This window comes from Netta rufina (assembly GCF_964035555.1).
Source record: "Netta rufina genome assembly, chromosome: 4".
Lineage (NCBI taxonomy): Eukaryota > Metazoa > Chordata > Aves > Anseriformes > Anatidae > Netta > Netta rufina.
Window position 1 is genome coordinate 15891938 of NC_140127.1, and position 21804 is coordinate 15913741.

A 21804-nucleotide genomic window follows, 5' to 3' on the forward strand; every position below is an offset into this window, starting at 1 on the left:
GTACTCAATTTAGGATGAGTACAAAGTTCTTGCTCGCCTTTTATAGAGCTATCTTGTTTCCTGAGTTATTGTCAAATACTAGCAAAGCTTTGAAGAATTAATCTGATATTTTAACGATCTTAATACCTACCCATTCTGTTAATTAAGTGCATTAGGTCATTTACCCACTGCTGCACAGTCCTTAAATGCTACTTGATAAAAAGTGTTAAAATAAATTCACATATGCCAGATGTGCTAAATATTCCTTCCTGCTTATTACTAAATCTTATACTAGGAGTGGCCTTCAAAAACCATTTGTAGACACATACTAAGGGAAGGATGTGTGTTTTGGTGACTCAACTGCAGAATATTTTAGAGAGCAAGTGGAAGTAATATCCCCAGCTATTTTAGCAAACTTTTAGCAAACTAAGTTATACCAGACTATTAAAAAGTCAGTGTAGTTTCATAATGCATTTTTTCCCACCTAAACCTCACCTATTTCAGTTTTTATAAGAGGGACACGGACGAAGGAAGGATAAAAAGTCCCAAACAATCCAGGAACATACACTGCTCTGAGTCAAAATATGAGTGTTATGCTTACAAACTTAAGCCCAGGGCAGATTTTGTACTACAAACCAAGGATGATAACATGTAATGAAAATTACAACAAAAATACCATTTGATGAGTCCGTTTTGCTTGAAGGAATTATGGTATAGGATGAAATCTGTTCAGTCTTGCAGTTGTAGGCATGTGGTTCAAAACATTTTGATATCTCAGCGTTAACATGAGCCACATCCAGGTTTCCTGCTTGAACTGGTAATACTTGGTAGCTCTGGGACATCCACATGAATTGGAACTTACTGAACTAGAAGCATGGGGGGAAAACGGTTTATTTTAGATTGTGGAATACACAATACTAAATTTCTTTAAATTTAAAAATTCAAAACTAAATTTCTTTAAAAAAAAAAAAAAAAGGACCTGAAATCATGTGCAAGATCCAGAACACATGGAAGAAAGCCCTTACTGTAACTTGAAGCAATCAGCAATGCCCTGTGGCCAGCGTCACCCACAGCACATAGCTACTGACAACATGTGCCAGTGCAAGTCTGTATTTAGATATTACTTGGATGTGTTTACTCCTCTGTACTTCCCATTCATTTAAAAGTAAAAACCTGTAAAGAATGTCCTGGTTCAAGGCAAGAATCGCAGAACTATGAGAACCCTTATTATCACAGTTTATTTTAAACACAGCATACATACGTGAAAATAATCATTAATGCACATAAATCTTCACTTTGACAGCTTCTTCTCCTTTTTCTTTGCTTTCTCTATCTTCATTTCCTGAGTTCTGATCATTGATGACATAGCTGAAAATAGCAAAAGGAACAGATTATCTGAACACCAGCTTATGTTAAAATGATTGACACCTCAGGTGCAGACTCCTCAAGCTTTGTAATATCCTCCCACATGTTACACTCTGCATTTATCATGCCCTTCTAAATAAAACTTTGATTTGCACTTCTTCAGATGCAGGAAAGATGGATCTAGTTGTGAATAGACACCATGTAATCTGCTTTCTGGTGTCTAAGTGCCAAATAGTAAAGTGATGGAAAAATGCTACTGATTTTAGAATCTCTCTTACAGGGCAACATTAAATTAATGTTCAGCCCAGTGACCATGACAACAAGTTTACTTATTATGCATATATATATATATTTTTTTATATATACATAATCTCTTTGATATAGTTACAGTTGACACATTACAGATTTGTACATAGATTTTTATGTAGCATACAGAAAACAGACTACCTGAAGATGTTAGCAATGGCCAAGAATAAAAATGAGAACAATTACCTTATACTTCATATATGACAATTTTTTAAGCAAATCAGGTCACTTGAATGTCCTTGATGTGTGAACTGTATGATGTAGGGAAATACTGGTTTCCCATAGCCATGTAAGGAGACTTAAAAGAGAAAAGGTGGAGTTATTGGAATGTGTAATTCAGAAAAAGTGCAGAGAAAAGATATTCCATCTCATCTAGCATTCTGCCATTTCAGGCAGGGCTCATGGTAGTCTTATCAGTGACTTCAAAGGGAGCAAGAACAGTTCAAAAAAGTTGTCTATGACTGTGGTCATCTCAGATTAAAAAAAAAAAGAAAAAAAAGAAAAAAAAAAAAGAAAACGTTGAAGAGGAAAGGATATGCTTGTAAGGCCACTGCTGGGAAGCTATGTTTTTTTTGAATCAATTGCTGTCACAGTATCATCCAGTTTCTATAAGAGTCATCAGCTTTTGACACGATAGCACATGAGGGCAGCCCTGACCAGCTGCCATGTTTGAAATGTTAAGGATCTTGAAGCTTATTAAGAGTTAAGGGGCTGAGAAACAACGCATCGTGTAGTTAATCTAATTACTCTCTGAGGAGCAGGATAAAGTAGAAGCGGGTACTGGTAAAACAGGAACAAATAAACTGACATCATGTAAAACACAGAAACACAAGTAGTGCTTTGGCAGGTAACACAGTTTCTGGGGAGTGCATTTTAAATAAAATAGGAATGTATTTGGTAAATACTGGCACCTTGGCTTTTTCTCTGTAACGTTTCCACCTGGTTTTGCAGGCTTTCCATCTTGTTCTATAGCTTCTTAGATGTGTCCTCACTAGTTTCCACAGACTGAGAAGCTATTGAAAAAATTACTTCTCTGCATGTTATGACAAAATAAAAGAGTCATTGTAAGATAAATTATTTAATCATTCCATCTAAAGTAAAGTTCCTAGAAAACGTCAATCAAAATTTCCAGTAGCAAAGAAAATGAGTGAGAAGGCAAGGTTATTAAAAGAATTTTATATTTTATTGCATTTCTGTTCAAGGGAGAATGCAAATGAATTTCTAGATTGCCTATAAATGTGCTTGGGAATGGGAAAAAAGTGTTTTATGTTAATTAAGTAATATTTATACCCACAACTTATAAATAAATCTCTGCCAGTAAATTTGCAGTGATTGCACAAAGGAAAGTAGTAGTGTCACTTTCATTTTACCAATGGGAAAACTAAGGTACAGAAAGATGCAACTTATTGAAACAAGGAATAACCTCAGCATTGCTAGGCAACTGACTGAAAGTCATGGCTGTGACTTTGACTTGCTAGATCTCCCATGGTCTACATAGGAACAATCTGGAGTTTAATTCCAATTGTAGTTGTGGAGGTAACCATACCACAAAGCCTGGCATTATGCTTACATTCCCTAAAACAAGTGAAATCCAGAGATGAGACACACTAGAGAGGAAGGTTGTGCTGCTCTACAGGCACAGAAATGTGCAGGTACCCATTTGGCCAGTTCAGCACATAGAGTGGGAAATGCCACACACCTTTGCACTCTGGTTATGAACAGGCATTTCTGAGTTGCTGGATGTGCACTGAAAATACAGGTGAGCTAATAAATACACACTTTGTCTTTGCACAGCCAGCCAGAAAGCAAAGGTCAATTAGCAATACTGTTCATGTTCCAGTCAGGCTGATTGCACAGCCCAGCTCTTTTAGATACCTTTCTACAGAGAGAGGATCCTGATGTTTTTAAAGTACTGAAAAATGAAGTAACTGAGAAGCTTGCATTTATGTGATAGCAGTGCAATACAAACATGCTACAGGTATGCTGAAAATACAGAAAAAACAATTTCCAGCTGAGAAGCAAGACAAATTAGTCTCTTATGATTAGATTTCTGCCAGTACTACAAGTAGCTTAGAGCTAGGTGGGCTACATTTCTATTACACTGCTACTTGCAGTGCTTATTTGCCTGCTAAGAGAAGTGGTTATTTTCAGATTTTAAGAAAGAGGAAGAGAAAAATTACAAAAAATGTTATTTGGCAATTAAATATCATGTGAAAAGTCAGTAGCTTACCTGCTTTTCTTTTTGTACCTACTTACATTTTGTACCTACTCACATTTTGTACCTACTCACATTCTGCAAAGTGAAGTAATAAAGCAGACCCAAGACTACCTGGAATGGAATGCTCATCATCCTCATACATTTTGTGGTTCTGGAAAACCTATTTTTCTACCACTTAAAGGCTACAAAGACACAGTCTTGTATCAGTATTTTCAGTAAACCCCATAACATTTTTAAATGTGTTACAGAGACAATATCAACTATGAAAAATGTTATTAGACAACTTTGTTGCCTGTTATTGCAAATATTAAGCAACCCTACATGCTACATATTTACCCGAATGAAGAAATTCACTGGTTCTTACATTTAGTGGCATGTGGCACGTATGTCCTCTTCCCTTTGTGTAGCACACTGATTAGCTACTATATTTTACTCACAACTCGTTCATCACAGAAAAAACACCTCTAATTAAACACATCTGTGACAGGGCTTAGCTTTCACGAGATAGAAGCCTCTACCTTGTATCAAAGGCAGTCTGATGCAAGCAAAAACAGAGCAGTTTCAGGTAAGTGGGGCAGAACTCCTGTATTTTAAAATGAACCACTGATAAGTTATCTTTCAATAAATTTGCAAGCTGTAGTTCTATTTTCTGGAACAACAGATCAAGATCAATCCTGTATCAGCCCTGTACACTTCAGAAACACCAGTGTGTATATTTGGCAATGTGACTGGGTTCTGTTAGCTACGCATTACAAACATATATTAAAAAAACAAATGCAGAATTAAGTAAAGGTACCACAATCACAAATCGCCACAGACTGGATCAGTGAACGATGGTGGGACTCCACAGGTTTTTACAGAATAATAGGAGCAGAATTTAACCTGCTGTTTGTAACTCACTTACTGTATTGGCTGGGAAGAGACCCAGCCAAGATCTTTGGATCAGTAAATGGGAATGGACTTACTTATCCAGGGGACTGTGGATTCAATGTCTGGAGAATCACTTTTCCTCACAGAGGGTCTGTGCTCTGGTGAGGTGCTGGGGCCAGCTGCAAGGTCGTCTGGTGGAGCAGTTAACAGCAAGTGTAGTGGAGACCTTTCTCTGCACCTCTCAGCTGAACAGGCCTTCTTGGGTCTGGACTTGTAATGAAGAGCTGCTCAGAAGAATTCTGGGGTCTTCTCACAAAATCCCGCCCTTCAACTACTCTCCAGAAGACTGGAGAGTCTTCTGTGTAAAAAATGATACCTGTAGGTATTTTGGAAGCTAGGGAAATCCCTGGATGTCATAGATGGTTTAATAGAATGCTGACAGTATCTACTTTCTATACTATTTAGAAGTTTAAAAAGAAGATTCATAGCAGTTACTCCTCAGGACAGACAGAGGAGAACTAAGCTGTCTCTGAAAAAAATTAAAAAAATAAAAAAAATTGACCTAAATACTAAGAGACAACAAATTTTCAGCATCTGTAGGCAATTTTCACAGAAAATTCACAGAATGTAAAATTTCTGCGCAGCAAAAGAGAAGAAGGCTAAGCCTACTATCTTCCAACCTCGATGCTCAAAGACATACCCTTAATATTCATATTTAGGTTAACGGCACTGCATTTTAAAAGGTACTGACCATGCAGCACTTTCAATAAAATCAAGGGAATCCTCAATGACTTGATCCCTCTCAAAAGCATATCAATATTTAGATACTTGAATACAGAATACAGGCTCTTAAAGGCCTAAACTTAGGCACCAGAATTTGAAAGTATTATCTGTACTAATTACACAAGGCTATTACTATTCACAAATAACTGTCACAGAAGAAACCCATTTTAAGTGCTCTGGTATCAGCCTCCATGGAGCTTGTTTGCACCAAACCACGGATTTTGCAGCAAGGTTTGTGTGTTTGTTTTTTTTTTTTGAATAATACTCAGTAACGTGTCAGTTCCACATCCATGGGGAGCACTCATCCTCAAATGCAGCCAGTGAAAACTCACCAGGGGATGTGAAGGGCCAGGTCGTGCCTTGGGATTGATGGTCTGCAGTTGGTAAGCATAAAGGATCCCTGCAAGCAAGAAGATGGCAAAAACTTGCAATATTCTGTAAATATTGTGCTAAGTTTTGGTAATGCTAGCTAGCCTCTACAGTGAGAACATAAAGCTCTCATATGTAATCCCCACCTCTTCTACATGTATATTAAAGGCAAACAATGCAATTAAGTTCCAGAGCTCTTAGAGGGATGAAAGAAACATCCCAGCTTTGTTTTGTAGTTCCCAGGAAGTTTTTAGCATTATGAATAAAACAAAAACACGCTCACAATTAATGCAGTTTTAAAAAAGCCTTAGAAAATGAATTTTGAATGAGTACTTTGAGAAGCAGGTAGCTCAGCTAAGTGAGATCACTTCTCACTGGACAAAAGAATCCTGTTCCATGCTGCTTTCAGTGACAGAGTCTCTAGTTGGAGCCTCCCCACATGGAAAAGACATAGGGCTGTCAAGGTCACAGCAAAAAAACCTTGCTATTAGGTTTGCTACACTTTACTTTTTTAGAAGATGAGCTGCTTTTTTAGCAGAGTAAAATTGCACACAGCTATATCCTAAGGGTGAAGAAAAACAATAGTAAAATAGTTACGCACGTTCACTGAAAGTCTATTAGACTGGTAGTGAATTTAGATCACTGAAATAAGGGCTATCTTTGGGAAATAAAGGACTACATTTTGTACAAATAACACGTAGTCATGGAAATGGAAAAAAATGTCTTGAACTTCTAATTTTGACAACTACTGCCACTGTTATCTTCTTTCTTGTTACCCACATGACAGAGCTTAAATCTAGCTTCTTCAAACCAGCTTCCACTTATTAGGAATGTGCTTTCTAGTCCATATCTCACCTAACGACATCAGATAAGTACCATCATGTATTCATGCCGTTTCCAGCTTTGTCCTGTGCGTTTTCTCAGGCACAGTACATTTTTAGAGTACAGCGATATTTGATGAGAGAACGAAACGGATCACTGATTTATATCCGAGCAACAGACAGACTGACTTTAAGTACTGGCATTGAGAGACACTTAGAAGTATTCCAAAGAAGTAAAATCCTGCTGAACTTAGTGTTGACCTTTTGTAGAAATGCTCTCTTTCCTCCAGCAGCTCTGCAGTTGTACCTGTATCTCTGCCAAATACACCCTGCTAAGCCTGCTTCAAGCATACAAAGTGCTATCCTTATCATGTAAAACCTTCTTCCCCTGTCAGGTTTTTTGCAACAACCTCAAGTTGTGAATAGAATTTTTTTTTTTTTTCTTGTCCCTAAATACTTGCTGTTTGATATCTTGTTCTGATATGGTAACTTTGGATACAGCACAATTCTTAACTAAGGCACTGAGAATGGAAGTAAAAAATAGAAATAAAAACAAAAATCAAGCTTCATCTCAATTTTCATAGGAGATAATCCATAACATCTCTCCTCTGCCAAACCTATCTTGAGGCATCTGGTTCCAGCTTTCCATTTACCATTTGTGTTTCTTTTGGTGGAAGTCCACTATTTAATTAACAAAATATTTATTTAAAAGGAAATTTGTTCTATGGGGGATATTGTCACCTTTTTCTTTACAAAAAAGGCTGAAGTGCTGAATGCCTTTTAGCAGTCATCCTCACTTGTTTAAAGCCAAGAAAGAAGAGAAAGAAGGAATTCTATGTGAAAATAAAAACATAAATGCCCAAAAGAAAGCAATAAAGGTAAATGGTGTAGTCACTTCCTATTTCCCTGCCATCTGATGTATCTGAGGAACCAGGCAAACCACAGAAGCTGTGGAAGCTTTTGGCCATCTCACCGTTATTCCTAAGACTACCTTTCTTGCATAAAGATATCCTATACTGCTCCCAAAATACATGAATGTCCAAATTCTAGTTTTAGAAGACAACAGAGGTATACCACACATGACAGAAATAACAGTTTACTGCTCTTACACAGTGTTCCTTATGGTTGCTAAAGGTGATGTTTTCCCACCATCGCTGTCATTCTTCCCAAGATCTACAGAGGAGGTGTTATCATCTGAGCTTGTTAATTCTTGAGGAGTCCTCTCTAAGTCCTGCAGTGGTTCCTCCTTCAAAACGCTTAGCTTGGAAAGCATCTGAAATAAAATCATTTTGTTACAATGCATTTTAATAAAGACACACAGCTTTTCAAAACACATCCAAAGTCACATGTTTTTCCACCTCTTTTCTTGAATTACCAGTTAGAAAAAAGTGGGTTTTGGTAGTTCTAATTAAAAAGTGGTAGAGGCTAGGTCATGATAACTTGAAAACTGTCAAAATACTAAATGTGACCACACTCTTATCTGGAAAGTTATCTGACCAAAATATGTAAAGAAACTAAATACAATTAAAGGAGAACATAGCTGACATAACTGTGTTTTAAATAAACATTGTAAAAAGGTTACTACTATTGTCCCAAGGTCAAAAACAAAAAATAAGCATTTAATTATAAGAGTATTTTTTCTCACACAACCACAAGCTTTTTCACAACAACCCTGTTACTTTTTTAACCTGTGATTCCAGGTCTTACTGTACAGAGAACAACCAGCTTGGAAGGTAGTAATATTAGTATCTCAGGGTGCTTTCTAGGCACTTGTTTCTCTAACAGCTGAGTTGTCTGCAATTATGAACTACTTAATTGTCACAGCCCTGCTCTGCGATGAAGTGCAACATCATTAAAATGAAACCATTCCTTCCTATGAAGAACTGGTTTTTCCAGAGTACTCAACACATTGCATACTCAAAGCATTGCTCCCACCAACTTAACCTTCATCTGTGCACAGAACGGGCACTTTTTGCTGATGCATTTTTATTGAAAAACATCAGGTCCGTTTTGGACGATTATACAAAATCTATACAAAAAAAACAGCAAAAGATTTTTTTTCCTCAAAATCGATTTGACTTGATGTTTTCTATAATGGAAAATCAACATAGCAATATAACCCAATTTAAATCTAATGTCAATGTACAAACACAAAAGAAAATAAGGGCAGTGTTTTATCTTCTAGGATAAATTTGGTCAAAAATCAGTGAAAGCCAGCTTGGAGAATGATTTAAGTATAACAAGCAGTAACTCTTAGAAGGTCAATCAGATGGTAAAATGTATCAGGAACTATGGACAAGTCTATTTTCACTACCAAATATACGTGGTTGACAACAAATACCATAAAACAAAAAAAGTAAAAAATGAAGTTATTGGTGATGCAAGTAAGATGAACTGCTATTACAATCTATAATGTGGTTATTTTTTATTGTCTGGTTGTTTTTTTCATGTATTTCACAAGCAGAAAGAAATAGAATCTGAGACTCCACAATGAATGAGAAGTTATAGACAATGATTTTGTCTTCGGTGCTAAGAAACTGCTCTTGGATGTTTCTAGCGGATGCTTTCCCGTTCAGAATCTCCATGTTATTTTTAATCTTTGGAACATCCCTGTGTCAGTACACTTTCGCTCTGTGAATCGGGTACTCACGTGAGGGGCACAGCTGGCCAAGTTCAGGGGAAGTGGCATAGCAGCGGAGTACAGGCGGGGAAGAGGCAACACGTGCTGTGGCTTGCCTGAAGCAGAAGCTGATGAGTACCCTGGGCCCTGCAGCTCCTGTGGAAGAACACTAATCATGTGCCAAGCACAAGAAGTAGGTACCAGACAGCAAGCCCTAAGCAACAGCAGATCACTTTTAGTCACAGCTTTCACAATGTGCAGCACTCAATTCTCAAAACACTTTCTAGTTTTTATTGTAACTGGATACACCAGTGATCATTTCATCGTTTTCAGAATTTTTAACAGATGCGCTGGATTCTCTCAAGTGGAGGACATCTCAGGGCTACCACAATACTAAACTTTTTTTTCTCCCCTGTTTGAAAACAAAACAAAACAAAACAAATCACCTTACATGGAAATTTGTATCCTAAAGAGCCAGAACTCTGAGCAGCTGAAAATTACTCTTCCTTCTGGAGCAACAGCAGCTCACCTGTAAGGCACCTTGGACTTACATGTTAGCCAGACCAAAATGTAGAACATAGCCTATGAGAATACAGGGTTGTGCAGAGAGCAAAGCATGTGAACACCTGCCAGGCTGCAATGCAGATTTAACAGAGGAGCTCCCTCAGTTTCAGTGGCTTGATTTGGTCCAGCACCTCATTTTTTTTTAGTTTTCCAATTTTTATTATCTTGATCTGCTTCCCCATACTTTTACTGTGGAGACAGTGCTCAGAGTCAGGACATAAGCTTTTAAATAACATTGCATCCAAAACAAAACAGAAATAAGTTCTACTGTAACTTGACCATAGATGGCTGCTAGGATCCATTAGACCCCTTAAATAACACACGGGGAAAAGCGGTCACATTCCTGCGCTATGTTTAACTAGATCTGCTTCTTTGGTCTCTAGAGTCAGGGAATTTTTTTGCTCAGGGTAGTGAGAGACTGCCATAAAGACTGTACGTCCATCATTCTGCACCAGAAACCCAAACCATTACTCCCTGAGCAACATGACCATCCCATGCTGGCAGGGAACCTTCAGCTGTACCAGTGGCCGTATTTGGATCCATCAAGCAAGCTGCCCTTCTATTTTTAACATTAGCCCAATTTAGCAGCTATCTGAGCTGAGCTAATCTGAAGCTCCCTACCTGCAAGGCCAGCTAGCTCAATCTGAATGGCTTTCAGTTTGCTCATTAGTTGGTCTTTTTCCAGTTTCATATCATTAATTGCATGGAGTCTCTCAGTGCACGTTTTTACCAGCTTAACCTTTTCCAATTCCAGCTTGCTCAGTGTGGCCTCTGACTTGTGTATTCTAACTTCTTCCTCCTCCTTTGCAATCTACTCATATAAAAATAATAATTGTGTAATATATAGATGTATATATAAATTAACCACAAAAAAAAAAAAAAAAAAAAAGAAAATATCATCATTACTTTAATTCTCATTTGTCAGATAACAATCTGGAGCATGAAAGAAAAATGGAGTAGAAAAGCAATTCTGTGAAAATGAGTAATCCACGCAAAAAGGGTACTCCAGAGTCTGATCTGATGGCTTTCCAGCACGTTTAACCTTACTAGGTGTACAATATCAAAACTATTTCCATCCTTGTGCACCGTTACCTCCATGTTCTTTAATACTCAACTGTCCTCTGATAGAAGTGCATGAAATTCCCTATCTGCAGCAAATTTTTTCAGAAGCTGCCAACCTGAGTAAGACTACCATATCACATAATTTTTGTCTGAGAAATTGCCAGTTATACACTGTTCCCAGCTTGGAACTCTGAGTGCTCACTGTCTGTTATTTCTCAGTAACACTGTATTTCTTGTTCTGCTACTCATGTGGACCATTCTATTCCTCAGAACAGCATATTACATTCCAGCTGTGGCAAGCCTTTTGAAGACTGCTTTTGCACCAACGAAATACTCATTTTTGGTGGGAATGTGCTCATATTATTCTTCACCAACTCTTCCAGTGTTGTTAGGATTCCAAGGACAGTCTCATATTGACTTTAAAACCAGACAGTGTTGGAGTATTAAGGTGCAGATTTACAACAAGAAAATATTAACTGTATTACAGACATAAATACACCATCATTTACAGACCTTATGTTCTTGCACTTGAAGTTTCCAGTTTCTTTCCAATTTCTTTTAAAAGCTGTGACTTCTCAACTTCCATCGCTCCAGCAGTTTGATACTGCTGGTCTACAACTTGGATCATTAGATCAATTTGCTTTTGCAAGATCTCAATAATCCTTTCCTTCTCTATTACCTGCAGCTTCAGCATTTCACACTCTGACTGCACATCATGTAAATGGACCTCTTTGTTCTTTAGATGCTCAAGCTCCTGCATATTACTGCCAACATATGAATGCAGCTTCTTGATTTCCTTATTGGTAACCTCGAGAGCTGTTTCTTTCTCCTTCAGACATGCCATAAGATTTGACACTGTTCTCTCAGCAGTCTCCAAATCTATCTGTTTGGCTCTAAGATCTTCTTGAACTTTACCGAGTCTTTCCTTGGTTGACTCCAGTTGGAAAGTCAAGGAGGAGATTCTTACAATGGTTTCAAATTTTTCCTTAACTGCAGCCCTCTGAATAATAGCAATAAAAGGAGTGACCAAGAGAAATGTATATTTCTACCTTCACAACTTCATGTCACTTTCTGATTTTCTACAGTACGTCTTAAACATCTGTGAGTTTCAGAGGAAAATTACATCAGTGTGGTCAGATCTACACTGACTATATGAGTTTTGGTTTTCACTACTCATTCTCCATTTGATAAAGTACTAATTGGAATACTGGTTTTATTTTTATTTTTATTTTGGTCTGGTATGTTTAATTTTCTGTGATAAAAAAAAAAAAGAAAAAATGTTACTTTAAAATTTAGAGCAGCTGGGGCTAAAAAAACCTTAAGTGTTAAAAATTGATCAATTGCACTATAAATGAAGTTCAGTCTACAAGAAATCATTAATTTCCCATCTTGAATCACGTTTTGGATTTTTTGTTATTTTCTTACCATTAGCAACTTTCAATTACATGTTTACGTACCTGAATAGCGACTATGACATAGATTTACACCTAACAGACAACAGGAATATTGGCTAAACTAGTCTGGCACCTCCTACATGTTTTCTCCCAACAAAGCAGTAACTTTCAACTTTACATATTGCTTCTGTAATTATTTTCAATTACATACAATCTCAACACTAAAGTCTTTGATACCATTTCTGTCTATCCTAAAATCAATATAAGCAGCAAAATGAAAAGAGATTATATTGTGCCAACTTCAAATGAAAAACAATAAAGCATTACCAAGGAAGGCTTCTGTGATAAATATCCATCCTTACCACTAATAAGAAATGTTCACTGCTTGTTTCATTTCCTGCAGTAATTTATTACTTATTCTCCAGAGCTTAACTCTTTTCTCCCTCAAACATAATACTAATAGTACATAACTTAAATTGTAAATGTAGAATGTAAATAATATTAAAAATACTAATATACACATTTCTTAGCTACAAATGTCAAAAATATGAATTAAAAATGTAGCCAAACTGAATTACCAATATACATTTCTATCAATAAGAACTTTTGTTATTATTTTGGAAGCTAGGACTGTGTATATTGTTAAAGCTGAAGTAGAGAACAAAGCAGCAAGCTTGGAGAATGGCAGAATGGAAACAGAAACTACAAACAAAGGGAAAAAAAAAAGGATTAGTAAAGTATCTTAACATTCAACTATGCAATCATTATGCTGGCTCCAGTCTTCTCTTTCAGCAAACTGCAGGAAAAGATTTACTTAACATATTCTTGAATAGGAGAACACCATACTGAACGAAGTAATTTCAACATCTCCTTCAGAAGGACTGTAACACCAATTAGGCAAACAAAACTAATGAAACCGTGTAAACTCATCTCCCAAAATTCAGTTGTTAAAGAGTAATCTTATATTTTAAAAAAAGGATAATTACAGAGCATGAAGCCAGTTTTTATGAAACCAAAACTTTGTGGCAAATTTTTTAACTCCATTTCATTTTGTGAATGTTCTCAATAGACCAAAAAGGAACTTTTAGCGCTGTTACAAAAATCCTGGGCATGTCTTACAAAATATGTGTTAAAGGGACTTAAGTTCCTTGACACAGGGATCCAAACTGTGAGGTTCCACACTTACAAACATTTTGAAATTATGACATGTTAACCTTAATTCTGAATGTCAAAGGCCTTTGGGAAATAGTCGTAACAGTCAATCCAAATTTCTAATCAAAAATAATCTTCAAAATTAACTATATATATAAGGGGGCTGTCACACTTTGGAAACAAACAATGTGCAAATGAAAAAACCTGCAGTAAGGCGACACTTTTAGAAAGCAAGGTGTTTGTTGTCTTTTTTTTTTCCAACACTATCACTGCTCACACCAACAATTGATGAATCCGGTCATTCAGATTTCCACATTCTTGGTTGTATCAATCCCGTTCGTTCTGAACTTTTGCTACCTCAGAATGAGCTAGGTGCAACTGCTTCTCAAGATCCTCCACCTAAATGAAAAGCAAATTCACGAAGAATTATCTTAATATATTCTACTTTAAGAAGCATACTGGCTTTCTTTTAGTTTTCTTCTAGCTTCTGCTCTAAGCAAGTCTAAATGTCATCTTTTGATGGAACAGAGTTTTTCCCTAGGTATATTCACAATAGCATTTTTTTTTCCCTAATAACTAAGCTCAATTACCTTGTAGAGTTAGCTCAGGTTCCTGAGAATTAATTGGATTCCACCCTGATCTGCAGCTCTCCAAAAATTCCTTACTTGTAAAACGAGTAATCTTCAACTTCCTGGAGCTACAAATTCTAAGCAGCTACAGAGAGCACCAGGGCCTTTTCTTCCCCTACTTGCCTGAAATCCTTTTTGAGAAAAGGGATTTTCTGATCCTCTGGAATCCTCCATCAGGAGGAGAAATTACAGTAAACCCTAGGTATTTCTCCCTTGAACCCTCCCTACACAACTACTTTGTATTTCCACAGAAAACCTAAGCCTGAAGCATGTCCTCTACAGAGCTCAAGGACTGCGTATGGCATTACCAAGAGGGCTCCCACAGGCAGTGACAGAAAAAGTTCTCCTCGGACAGGGCCCTCCTAATTAAGGGAGAATTTGGTTCCAAGACTATCCAGATGTGTTCACCTTGTGTTTAAAGACACAGCAAAGTTTTTCAGAAGTGCCTATGCCCAAGGGCAGGTTTTATGCAACTAAGACAGTGAGGCGTAATTCCCTCACTACAAATACATCAAGAAATCCACAGGCAAACATGTATTGTTCCAACCGATAGTCACACAGTTCCTGTGGAAGGATGCAACTTTTGGCAATGTATGAGATGGCAGGCCAGCCTCCAGCCCTTTTTAATAAAGGGAAAGGTATTAACATAGGCTTATCCAAACAGAACACTTATATATTTACATTTATATCTCAAACCTAACCACCAAATTTCTTGACTGCTGAAAAGTATCTGATATCAACAACATACCATGGCTTACACCTACTACATCGAAAACTTTATTTGTGAAGGCGTTTTCCTGTGAGAGAAGCTGTGGAGAAATGCTTCTTCTAAAACAGATAGACAGTTGTAAAAGCTTTATTTAGATTCTGCCCCACTCCTTCCTGGACATAACTCCACATAACAGCCAGAGATCAAATGATCAACTTGTCTTTCACTGAAGCCTACCTAATAACACTTAATAATATTGCACTTCCTATTGAAAAGTGGTTTTTATTCAGGGACCAGTAGTCTATTGTTTTATAGGGAAATGAAATGAACATTTTATGCCATCTGTAGATTGCAAAGAATAGTCTGAAATTGATGCAGTGTTTCCAATTTTACTTGTTATATATAAGATAGATATTCTGAAAGAGAATATATTTTAAGGAATACACACTACAGTTATAGTTTTTTACTGGATATGATCTTATGATGTGTACTGCATGATTTAGGCAAAAACAAAACAAAACAAAAATACAACAAACAAAATGTAGGTACACAGACCTACCCGAAAAGCACACTCTAAATTGTACTCTTCCTTGAGCATGAAAGATAGTAACAGAGGCCAAATACAGTTCACCATAGTTCACTTGTGATACTGTAAAAAGTCACTTTCAGAATTGCCTGGTGTGAGTTTTGATGCATGTGAATCAAACAGAACTGTTAACAGTGAAAACCTACGGAAATGATAAAACACAATGTCATTCCTGCTCTGCACATCTGTCATGGCTCCACAGGCTCGACCTGACACATCCCTGTCATTCCATCCTCAGTCTGTTTTTGGATCAGAGAATATCAACTGTGCCAAATCTCATAGCACTCCTGTGACCTGTACTTTCCCTTTCTAGCAGCATGTAGGAGAAGGATGCCTAAATCTTCATGACTTGTAATCTAAGCTGGATTTGGATCCAGCAAGCATTTCTGCATGGGTCAGCTCTACTAATTTTTAAAGAAATGGAGAGCATTCAGGTCATTTTCTATAAAAAACATTAACTAACTTTTACCAAAAATAATTAAGAATTTAAAGATATTCTGGTGGTTTATAAAACTAGAATCCAAAGCATCAAAGTAAGTGAGTGAAGCAATGGACATGATCTGGAAAGGGCATGTAAAATGGGTAATTTCTGGTCCCCAGATCTGGTCCCCTTCATCGAGAGGAAAGATCATGAAGCTCGAAGCTACAAATCTCGTATGCAGAATATGAACCCCAATACGCTGAGGTAGCTTTGTGGCAAACTGCAGTGAAGGACGTAAACCCACTATGTATGCTTTGATCAGAACGGGGTACGCAGAGGACAAGCCTGGAGATTCGGAATGGAGTTCTTACTATCAGATTTGCCAGGAAACATGTTGACAGTATTGGACTGAGGTTTGGATTCTTCCCTTCTCTCTCAGCTGGCTTTGAGCTAATGTTGCAGTTCTGCTGTTGCCCAGATGAATCTGCTGCTTCATGTGCTTAGAAGAATTGGCTAGAAGCCTGAAGAGAAATGTCTCTGGGGATTAGCTTGTTTTCCAGGGATAAGCCCTTCTCTACCCTTTGTGCTTCTGAAGGTCTTTCAGGAGGACCCCTTAGAAACCCCTTGGAGAAGAGGCATGGTAACTAACTGTGAGAGGAGTTGAGCTGGGCCTCTGCCTCTCTGCTTCTGTTAAAAGGCCCCACTGAAGAAAAGCAGGACCTTGGGGATGTCCGGAGGCCATGTCAGGCCCAGACCTCAGTCCCCATTTGTTGTGTGGCCCATGTACCTGTGTAAATGCACAGGGAAGAGGATGAACACCCTAACAGCTTGTTGGACGTGGGCAGCTTGCCAAACCTTCATCTGGTGTATGATGATACGAAAGGTGCAGTGTAACTCAGACTTGGATGTGATTTCACTATAGTGTTTGCTAGACAGCACACTAAGGAACTGTTTGGTTCCTTGCTGTTGCTGAGTGTTGCTTTGAACTGGGATTGTTCATATAATGTGACTAAGTACATCCTAATGCCCTGTGTGTGGACAGTATCTACAACTTTGTGTTCTAACCCTAGAGTAAACAGAAACAGATCCCCAGATCTGGTCCCCAGGGAAATGGCTCTGTAAAGGCAGTGCCACTTAGCACGCAACACAGGGAATATTTTGGAGGAACTTTCCAAGTGACGTCGCCACTCTGGATGTCATTCTGAAGCAATGTGTCTTATGTGGACCAAGTTCTGTGGTGCACAGCCTAGCCTAAGCCGCAGTTGGAATCTCAAGCTGTCATCTCAGCTTGACTGGCTCCTGAAGTTGGAATTTTGCAGAAAAAATTCAACAAAGCACTCCACCAGTCTTACAGCATTCAAGCTCGAGACTAACAGATGACAGAGACTATCCTGAGCAACATGGTCTGAAAATGATGAGTATGTTTCATTATGTGCCTTCCTATGGGTCACAGACAGGGATCTAAGAGTGTGATGTGGCTTGTCTGAGTTTGGTTTAGTGAGGCATGATTGTCTTATGCAAGCGGAATACTGTAATCAAGGGGAACTTTTTCTAACATAAAAGCATCTGAAATTTGAAAGATCCAAAGGCAGCACTTTGAGCTGCCGACAGCATTAGTACTAGGATAATTACATGTGTGCTGCACTAAGACTATCTAGATAACGAAAAACTCTCTAGATGCTGAGTTGTTTCTTCAATCTCAGATCCTTCTTGCCCAGATCCTTCTTCTGCCCAGCGTAGTGGGCTGTGTTCTCTTTAACGCTGTGCAAGCTTGTGGATCTTGGTAGCTCCTCACTGCATGGGGACTGCTGGTGCTCTTGCATGTTCTTCCACTTGCTCTGCACATTTGTTAGGCATGACACTTTTTGGGCAGAGGGGCTTGTTCAGATCACGTATGGCAGGTTTCTCTCCTGTCTTAACTGCAGCGATCCTTCCAATTTGCTGTTGGCCAGCAGTCCTGCTCCCACCAGCTCAGTATGGAGGGAAAGATCCATTTGCATGTTGCTGCCTCAGGCATGACTGGGATATTCTGGGTGTTCTCCATCTGTCATCGCTGGGTGTAAGAAAGTCCAGAGCTGGGGCCTGTTTTTACAGTTTGTGCTTTGTGAAACGGCAGAGATTCTGTGGTAGGACTGTATGAAGTTCTCTCCATCAGTATGTAGCAATTCTGTGTAACTATCTGGAAAAAATTGGTTTAATTGCACGTCTTTATGGACGCAAGTAACTTATCAAAGTTGTTGTATAATGGTATTTAAAAATTGGCTTGAATACACAGGGACTGGCTAGCTGTCATTTTTACCTGCATTATGTTCTATTGATATGAAGCGTTGCAGTGAATTTTATGATTCTTAACTTACACTGGGACACTTCTGGACAGCTGAATGCTTCTCAAGAGCTGCCCTAATCCCTATGCACTCTTGTTCTTGCACTTCCCAAGAAAAAAAAAATCGTCAGAGAACTTTTCTGGGCAGTACAACTCAAATAAGTAACTATTTTTACCGCCCACTTTATTCCTTGTTGGTATATTTTCTAGTGGTACAGTGGAAGAATCTTCTTGTACTGCACATATAAGTGATAATTGAAGGACAAAATTACTTCACTTATTTCCAGAAGGCATCATTTTTGGTATGTTCTCAAATGCATTCTGCAGAACTGTTTTTGTTAGAGAAATATAACTTGTTCCTAAAAATAATACAAATGATGCTTGAGATAATATCATTTATCTTGTCCACTCAGTTCTTCTGAAGCAAACCCTTACCAAAAGATTTTACCCATCTGTCCGGAAACTTTACACAACAAAATATCCAGTTTACCCAGTACTACTTGTTACACACGAATCTATACACACCTTGTCTTCATACAACCTCCTAGATTCTTGTAATTCAGAACGCAGCTGAGAAACTATAGATCCCAGGTGACTGACTTGATGCACATGCACCATGTTTTGCTTTCTTGTTTGTTCTCTAAGAAATATTTTAAAAGGAGAAATTATGCTCACAAAAGCATGAAACATTTGTCGTTTTTGCTGTAATCAGTAAGAACACTAAAACTTACTGCTTTAAAGTACAATTAGTGTTCGGTTGATTATCATTCCACGTTTAAAACATACTGTCTTATTGGCCAGATTTGCTGTCTGAGAGTTCTCACATGAAATCATACAGACTCAAGTCTTAATAATTTTTATCGCTGGTTATGACTCTTTTTAATCCTCAACCAAATTGTAAAAAAGCTAAGTCTGCTTTCAAATGCACCCCAACTATTCCATAATCTGAATCAGAAGCATTTTGCTATCAGCTATTCACTTTCAACTATGCAGGTCAGTCATAATATATATGCCGACGTTTAAGTCTCATCTTAAGTTTGCAGCACTGCATGGCATGTCCTCGATTTTTAATTGGTAATTGAACACTGATTTCTGAGTCACCAAGTAGCTGGTGAGAATCAGTGTCATTTTCTTCTCATTCAATTATTGCCAAAGTCAATAGTACCAACATATCTGTTTCTTCCCCCAAATGAAAAGCATTTAAAATTACCCCTCATTACTATTTATTTGTACCTTTATGCAAACAGCCCAACTGTTTACTCAGTCTTGTCTGTGACTCAACAGATAATGTTACTGGCAATTAATTTTGTATCTGAATCCATTGAACATATAGAAGGCAAAGCCCGTGGTGCAATATAGACACCTAAAACTGCACACAACCACAGCTCTTAACTGTAGCCAGGTACTCTGCAAAAACTGTTCACAACTCTGATACTGGAGATACATCATTCAAAAAGCTGGTGGCAAAAACAGAGCTGACAGCTAGAGCCACAATTTGAACTTCCACCCACTTTGCTGGTGCTGTTTCAGAACCACAGCAACCGAACCAGTCCCTGAGTGTGCCAATTCTCGAAGTTTGCCTAATGCATTACTTTTTGCCTGTATATAGCGTGATTCCCTATTTCTTCATTTTCCTTTTTTTCTCTTCATTCTACAATTTATGCAAGGACTGCCTAAGTTTCTGACATTAAAAAAAAAAAAAAAAAAAAAAAAGTAGGGCATAGAGTATACCAGCAACATAAGCTGGTATACTCTAGAATAAGCTCTCGCAAATTAAGGTTATTCTTAACATTATCTGTACGATAATCAAACAAACATACTGAATCTTCTACATCTGGCTTTGGATACTATTTGCATAGCTTCGTGCTCTTAGCTTCAGCAGTTAGTGCTGCCACCTCCTGTTCATGTTCATTTTTTAGTTGCTCAATCCTGTTTTAAAAAGAAAATACGGGTTATAATTTTAGTCTTGGCAAAAAATAACCTCTCCAATGTACAGGTAATCATATTGTTCAGTAGTCAGAAAAGAAGAAGTTTAGAAAAGAAAAATATCATCCTTATCCTTCTCAGTTGACCATTAACTCGGAAACTCATTAATGATCCCTCTTTTTTTTGGAAAATTTTTCAAATAGTAGGTACATAAGTGTGTATATGAAAATCACTAAATCTAATCACCATCTTCAATCCACCCCAAAACAGTAAAATCACTGAATATCACAAATATCACTTTTCCATTGCTGAATGACCCTGAATCTAATATTAAAAATAATTCTGGGCTCCTGCAAATTCATTATCATTAGGCCTTACTGTATCCTGATTTTTTTTTTGCAGAAATCCTGCTGACATATGGAAGAACTCCTTCCACCGTGGACAGAAACAAAGTACACAAATTACAATCATCAGTGCAATTCACCCCTCACAGTAGATTGCCTTGGGCACCCATATCCTTAAATTTTGTGTTCACACCTTTCCTGTCGTGTTAGTATTAAGGACTACACCTTCAGCATCTGTTTGTTTCCATTTTCTGTAAGAATGATGTTGACCACAATGACAGATATCAGATACAGGATTTCTCTAATTAAAAGAAAAAAAAAAAAAAAAGTATCCTACCTTAATTCCTGGATATTCTCATTCATATTGACAGCATCTGTGAAGAAGAAATAATTGTCCTTATTTTATAATATTTTTATCAATATATTATTTCCTAGTATGTTAAGAACCAACTTTATGTCATAAAAGTGAATTTTGTCTCTCTACTTTTAACTAGGAGAAATTCAAGGATATTGAGGTGGATAATTCTTTTCCTTCATAAAGCCTTAGGCTTTGTTTTGTCTGGATGAACACAGATGCACAGTTTTATAAATACTTGGTATCATCTTCTGTTAAGTTTTTCAACAATTAAGTGGTAAATCATACACTGTCACTTTGTTATAACATTTCCAGGTACTTTTTCTGCAAAAAACAGTGAAGACCACATTTCTATAAATATCTGCCCTCATCTCATCTCCAAATATATTTTATCCCTACCTGCTTGCCTCAAGACAATCTTCTTCCTCACGTAACTGCTTTGCAGGTATGTCCAGAACAAAAACTGAGGTCTGGTGGAAGACCAAAGCACACAGTCTCAATTTGTGTATCTAGAGTTTTGGGATTGTCATTACCAGCTCCTGCCAGGACAGTTTCTCCTAAACCAGAGAGAACCCTCACGGCTCCCCAGGTTTTGTTTGCTGTGTGGTGAGGACGGAGGCCAGGAGGAGCTACAGGCGCCGCCATTTTGGTGGGGGGTGAGCATGCACAAAATGGCGGCCCCAGGCTTCCACCTGCCCCTTCCCTGCAGAGCAATGAGGGAGACACAGAGCTATCTTGCCACTCTTGTAACCCTCCAGCCCTACTGTGCACACACTTCCTTCAAGTTTTTTGTTGGTGGTGTGTTGTTTTTTTCCCCCCCTCGTCAGTGCAGGTTCTGGCTATGTCCTTTCAAAAAGGCCATGCCCTCACAGTGAGGCCCATCACCTTGCCCCTTCTTCTGCCTCTTCCCCAGGAAGGAGTCTGCCCTTTTAGCAATTGCACTACACCCACTTTGCCTCAGCGACAGAGGGGCTGCAACACCCGGCCACCATGAGGAGATCTCCAGGC

At 38.0% G+C, this 21804-nt stretch overlaps 1 protein-coding gene across 1 annotated transcript; it reads right to left on the bottom strand.

The window, feature by feature from the left end:
* Nucleotides 1-1270: 1270 nt before the first annotated feature.
* On the bottom strand, nt 1271-20804 carry CCDC158 (coiled-coil domain containing 158; the record flags this gene model as incomplete). Its single annotated transcript, XM_084286036.1, is given in 12 exon segments — nt 1271-1347; nt 2562-2616; nt 2620-2663; nt 4834-5022; nt 10517-10706; nt 11484-11957; nt 13783-13830; nt 13834-13902; nt 18697-18809; nt 20011-20042; nt 20044-20100; nt 20779-20804. Coding segments are annotated over 12 exon segments (1374 nt in total).
* Nucleotides 20805-21804: the final 1000 nt, after the last annotated feature.